We start from the raw sequence: 6,885 nt of genomic DNA on the forward strand, positions 1-6,885 counted from the left end.
AAGTTTTCCTTCATTGAACGGGGTATTGAGTACAAGAGTTGGTAAATAATGATGCAGTTGTATAAGACTTTGGTGCGGCCGCATCTGGAATATTGTGTGCAGTTTTGGTCGCCATACTATAGGAAGGATGTGGAGGCACTGGAACGGGTGCAGAGGAGGTTTACCAGGATGTTGCCTGGTATGGAAGGAAGATCGTATGAGGAAAGACTGAGACACTTGGGGCTGTTTTCATTAGAGAAAAGAAGGTTTAGGGGTGACTTGATTGAGGTGTACAAGATGATTAGGGGGTTAGATAGGGTTGACAGTGTGGACCTTTTCCCGCGTATGGAGTCGGGTATTACCAGGGGCATAGCTTTAAATTAAGGGGGGGGTAGATATAGGACTGAAGTTAGGGGTAGGTTCTTCACTCAGCGAGTCGTAAGTTCATGGAATGCCCTGCCAGTAGCAGTGGTGGACTCTCCCTCTTTATGGGCATTTAAGCGGGCATTGGATAGGTATATGGAGGATAGTGGGTTAGTATAGGTTAGGTGGTCTTGGATCGGCGCAACATCGAGGGCCAAAGGGCCTGTACTGCGCTGTATTCTTCTATGTTCTATATCTATTAATGTGGAAAATTCTCCAGGTACATACTATACACAAAAGGCAGGACAAATTCTACCCAGCCAATTACTGCCCCATCAGTCTACTCTTGATCATCAGAAAAAGTAATGGAAGGTATCAGCAACAGGGCTATCAAGCAGCACCTGCTTAGCATTAACCCGCTAAGTGATGCCCAGTTTGGGTTCTGCCAAGGTTACTCAGCTCCTGACCTCATTACATCCTTGGTTCAAATATGAAAAAATTAGCTGAATTCCAGAGCTAAGGTGAGAGTGACAGCTCTTGACATCAAGACCATACTCAACTGAATATAACATCAAGGAGTCCTAACAAAACTGGAATCAATGAGAGCTGGGGACAAACTCTCTGCTGGATGGATTCATATCTGGTTCATAGGAAGATGGTTGTGGTTGTTGGAGGTCGGTATTCTTCTCAGCTCAGGACATCTCTGCAGGAATTCCCCAGAGTTGTGTCCTTGGCCCAACCATCTTCAGCTACTTCATCAATAACAATATCACCATTAAAAAAGGTCAGAAGTGAGGATGTTCAGCAATGATTGCACAATGTTCAGCACCATTGATGACACCTCAACTACTGAAGCAGTAGTTCCATGCTGAACTGCAACATGATCTGGACAACGTCCAGGCTTGGGCTGACAGATGGCAATTAACATGAGCCCCACACAAATGCCAGGCAATGACCATTTCCAATAAGAGACAATCTAACCACCACCTCTTGACTTTCAATGGTGTTACTATCACTGAATGGCCCCACTATCAATATCCTGGGTTGACAATTGACCAGAAACTCAACTATATTCACTATAGTAGACACAAGAATAGGTTAGAAGCGAAGAATACTGCAGCGACTAACTCACTTCCTAACTCTCCATTGCTTGCCCACCATATACAAGGCACAAGTCAGAAGCATGATGGAATATTCCTCGCTCGCCTAGAAGGGTGCAGCTCTAACAACACTCTAGCGGCTTGACATAATTCAGGCCAAAAAAAATCTGTTTGGTTACATCACATCCACAGGAATCCATTGCCTCCACTACCAATGTTCACTAGCAGCAGTGGAGATTATCTACAAGATGCACAGCAGAAATTCACTAGGGACCCTTAGACTGCACCTTCCAAGATCATGACCACATTCATCAAGGGGACAGGGGTATCAACACTAGTTCAAGGAAGAGTTCAGGAAGGCATACCTAAAAATTGAGGTGTCAACTTTGTGACGCGACCTAAAAGGACTACTTGCGTGTCAAACAGCATAAGCAGCAAGTGATAAAACCAAGCAATCCCACAATGAATTACAATCATGAATGGTTGTGAACAATTAAACAACTCACTGGAGGACGCAGCTCCACCAATGTCCCCATTCTGAATGATGGAAGGGCTAATGGGCAGCAGATTCATGACAACCCCACCACCTACAAATTCTCACCATCACCACTCTTTCACCATCACTGGACCAAAATGCTGGAATTCCCTCCCTCATGGCATTGAGAGTCCATCTACTGCACAAAAACTGCAGCAGTTCAAGACGACAGCTCACTATAAAGGGAAAGTAGGAATGGGGAATAAATCTTCTAGGAGAAAGTGAGGACTGCAGGTGCTGGAGATCAGAGCTGAAAATGTGTTGCTGGAAAAGCGCAGCAGGTCAGGCAGCATCCAAGGAGCAGGAGAATCGATGCTTCGGGCATGAGCCCTTCTTCAGGAAGGCTCATGAGGGAATAAATGCTGGCGAGGAGTGAATTAAAAAGCAACCATATGATGTGCGAGCAGACAAAGGTTCCATCGAGTCTGTTCCACCATTTAATTAATGAGATTATGTCAGACCTGATAATCTTCAACTTCACTTTCCAGCCTGACTCTTGTAATCTTTGATCTCTTTACTGATTAAAAGTCCAATTATCTCAGCCCTGAATACCCATGACTCAGCCTTGACAGCCCTTTGCAATAAAGAATTCTACAGATTCTACCCTCAGAAGAAATTCCTCCATCTGTCTGAAATGGGTGACATGTTATTCTGAGATTATGCCTGCTTTTCCTAGATTCTCTCACAAGGTGAAAACAAGCTCTCCACATTTACCTGCCAAGTCCTCTGAGAAACTTACATATTTAAATAAGGTTTCCTTCTAAGCTCTAAAATGCATACAAGCCCAACTCACTCAATCTTTCCTCAAAGACAATCTCTCCGTATCTGGAATCAACATAGCAAACCTTCTCCAGACTGCCTCCAAAGTCAGAATGTCTTTCCTTCGATAAGGGAAAGCAAACTGTTCACAGTATTCCAGCTGTGGTCTGACTAGTACCTTGTGATAAAACTATACAGTCTCCCTACTTTTATACTCCATTTCTTTGAAATAAAGGCCAACATTCCATTTACCTCCCCTATTCCCCATCAAACTAGATGCGAGTCTTTTGTGATACATTAACGATGACTCCCAAATCCCACCCACCTATTTTTATGTCTTTGAAAACTTCGCAACACTGCTTTCATTTGATATTCAAGTTATTAATATATTTTGTAAATAATTGTGGCCCAGCACTTGTCCATGTAGCATTCCACAAGTTACAGTTGCCATCATGAAAACATTCCTTTTCTGTCAACTCTGCCCACCATTAATTTGCCAATCCACTATCTATACTAATATACAATCCTAAAATGATGGGCTTTTACCTTAATTAAACTTGTGTAGTAACTTATCAAACACCTTTTGGAAATTCAAATATATCATATAAACTGCTTTTGTTTATCTATTATGCTTGTTACCCCCTCAGAGAATTCTAATAAATCAACTGGGCATGATTTCCTCCTCATGAAGCCATGCTGACATTGCTCCATTACACTTTGCATTTCTAAGTGCATTGCTATTACATTCTTTATAATGGACTAAAAAATGTGCCCAATGACAGATATTAAGCTAATTGGCTTATAGTTAGCTGTTTTTTGACGCCTTTTGAATAAGATTGCTCTACCATCTCTGTAGCTACTTCCTTTAATTCCTGCAACCACTCAGGTCCAGGGCACTCATCAGCCTTTAGCTTCATTTGCTACCTTATTAACAGTAGGAATACTCTTGAGTACTAGTTATTGCATATATTCCTCCCCTCTTTCAGCTCCTTACTTATTTAGTATATTTGGAATGCTATCAGTGCCCTCTTGTGTGAAGACTGATACAAAATACTTATTCAACTCCTTTGCCATTTGCTGGTTCTCTGTTTTTATTTTCCTAATCTCCTTATGTTCATCATTGGCCCCTCTTATTTTTTAATATATTTAAAAGCTCTAACTGTTTTAATGTTACTTGACAGCTTGCCCTATGTTTATTTTTTCCCTACTCCACTACACTTAACCCTATCAAAATGTCCTTTAATTCATTTCAACCTTAAGTGTTTAGCTAGCTTCCCCATACATTGTGGCAAAAGAAGCTGAAATGTAATTAGACTTCAGTCTTAAAAGCAGATAGCTATTCCTGAAAGATATTTCAAAAATGATCTGTTTTTCCAGATAGTGCTTTGTTAGTTGCAGTTTTATGCTTATTTTGATTACACCATATTTCTAATCTCGAATAAGAAAGGTTTCCAGAAATGTATGTTGCAAGGGAGGAGAAACAGAAAATATCTCACCCATGTTTTTTGAGCATCTCTACTGTCATCAAATCTATGAACTGAAAATTTATAGAGTACTAACAATTCACTTCTAGTACAGTGGTGTCATCTTAATGATGCACTCCGAATGTGGCTCCAACTTATTTAGAAGTTGATTTTCTTTATCATGCTCTGCAGGTCTCTAAACAATCAATACAATCTAATAACCATACAATAATCAGGAATATCTTTATAACAATCGTCAAACCCTCTATAAGTTTATTGATGCCTCTAGCACAGTAATTTTAAATCAGTTATTTCAATGGTACTGAAGTGGTGTCTTTTCAAGAACAAAGCCACAAGAAGATCATGGCTTTGCCACTCTATCACTGCAGCCTTTTCCATCCATTAAACCCTGCGGAAAAAGTGTTAAGTCAATTCCTGATTCTTGGGCATCTGATTTCTTCCACCCCCTCCATTGGCAGTCGCACCTTCAGATGTCTAGGCCCTAAACTATAGAAAAATGCTGTCGCTAAACCGCACGGTCTCCTGCTCCTCCTTTAAAACATTTTTTAAACCAACCTTTTGGTTGGTAAGACACTTAATTCCAGTTTTGTGGTATGGGATCAAATTTTGGCAAATAATGCTCCTCTGCTGCACTTTGGTATACTTAACTACCTTCCAAATATTACATAAATACAATTTGTTGTCTTGCAGGATGGATTAGTAATTTCTAGAAACGTTGTGGGATATTTTCTTTGCGAGAAAGCTACATTTCCCTCATTACAGATCTTAACCTGAATAAAGACAGGTTCACAGGAGTTGACCTTCTCAAGCTGAAGAATAGTCTCTGAATTGAACATTTGATCACTGAAAGTCATCGAGAATTCTGTTTTCTCATTTAACTGTTTCAATGAATCTCAATTATCCAGTTCTGTGTAACACTGTGATATCACACATAGAACTTTATAAAGTGAATGTAAGTGTCAGAATATTTTAAAAACTGATTATTCCATATACTGTAACAGCAACTTGCATTTATTATGGTAATGGCACCGTATAAAAGATCCCAAACTGCTTCATGGGAACATTATGGTGCAAAACCTGACACCAAACCATGGTAATTGTTATAAAGACAGATGGCTGAAAGCTTTGTCAAAGAGTCAGACTTTAAGGAAAGTCTTAAAAGTGTAAACAATGGTAAGCATTGGAAAGGTGCGAACACGGAATTCCAAAGCTTCAGGTCCTTGCAACGGAAACCAAGGTGAGCAATGGTGGAGCAGTTAAAATCAGGAATTCTCAAAAGTCCAGAATTAGGTCTCTGTTAGGACAGCAATTTGCAAAAAGACAACCTAAATAAAGTTACAGTTATCTAACTATTATTCATTAGGAATTTAAAAACTCAAAAGGTTCACTGCTTCAACAATATGCCAGTGTTCCAATATCTTTGCATAACATTCCTTGGAAATTTGTAAACCTTTACCTCTAAAGAATCTCCTGATATAACCAGTGTACAGTCATGTTTCCTTCTGAAAGCATTCAGCTCTAAATGAGCTTCACCACGATTCATTACCTGCAAAGACAAATCTCTCATTGATTTGCTCAGTAAAGTTAATACGATGCTAAAACGTAATGAAGCAACAATACACAATTTATCCAAGTCAGAAAAGCAAATCTAGCGTTTAAAAGTTAATGTTGAAAAATATAACTGTGGAAATTACAATATCACACCTAAGCAAACCATTTCATCTTTGAATGCAGTGGATGTTTGAGTATATCTTGAATAAATGCTTTTGTTGTTGACTGGAAGTTTAATAATCAAAACTTGTTTCACTTAATTCAAGTAGATGATAGTATAACAGAAAATGCTAGTTCCTCAAATGAAGTTATTTTCATTTGCCACTTTTGTAGTAGAAGTTCGTTTAGGGCATTAAACAAGCATTCCGACGTAGTAGTGTCTCTAATTCTGAGCCAGGAAGCTCGGCTTTAAATTTCACCTGTTCTAGAGGTTATGTAACAACATCTCTGAATAAGTCATAGAGATGTACAGCATAGAAACAGACTCTTCAGTCCACCTCATCCATGCCAACCAGATATCCCAACCCAATCTAGTCCCACCTGCCAGCACCCGACGCATATCCCTCCAAACCCTTCCTATTTATATACCCATCCAAATGCCTTTCAAAATGTTGCAATTGTACCAGCCTCCTCCACTTCCTCTGGCAGCTTATTCCATACACCTACCACCCTCTGCGTGAAAAAGGTGCCCCTTAGGTCCCTTTTATATCTTTCTCCTCTCACCCTAAACCTATGCCCTCTGGTTCTGGATTCCCCCACCTCAGGAAAATGACTTTGCCTATTTACCCTATCCATGCCCCTCATAAATTTGTAAACCTCTATAAGGTCACCCCTCAGCCTCCAACATTCCACGGAAAATAGCCCCAGCCTGTTCAGCCTCTCCTTATAGCTCAAATCCTCCAACCTGACAACATCCTTGTAAATCTTTTCTGAACCCTTTCAAGTTTCACAACATCTTTCCGATAGGAAGGAGCCAAAATTGCACGCAATATTCCAACAGTGGCCTAACCAATGTCCTGTACAGCCGCAACATGACCTCCCAACTCCTGTACTCAATACTCTGACCAATAAAGGAAAGCATACCAAACACCTTCTTCACTATCCTATCTACCTG

General features: G+C 40.1%; 1 protein-coding gene across 1 annotated transcript in view; it reads right to left on the reverse strand.

Annotated features, from left to right (window-relative positions):
- Positions 1 to 6,885, reverse strand: part of atp9b (ATPase phospholipid transporting 9B) — a 346,071-nt gene that overhangs the window by 21,701 nt on the left and 317,485 nt on the right. The window contains exon 21 of the mRNA XM_043688616.1: positions 5,677 to 5,766. Within this exon, the coding sequence (XP_043544551.1) occupies positions 5,677 to 5,766 (90 nt within the window). The remainder of the gene's footprint in view (positions 1 to 5,676; positions 5,767 to 6,885) is intronic.

Source organism: Chiloscyllium plagiosum, chromosome 4 (assembly GCF_004010195.1).
Source record: "Chiloscyllium plagiosum isolate BGI_BamShark_2017 chromosome 4, ASM401019v2, whole genome shotgun sequence".
NCBI classification, from domain to species: domain Eukaryota; kingdom Metazoa; phylum Chordata; class Chondrichthyes; order Orectolobiformes; family Hemiscylliidae; genus Chiloscyllium; species Chiloscyllium plagiosum.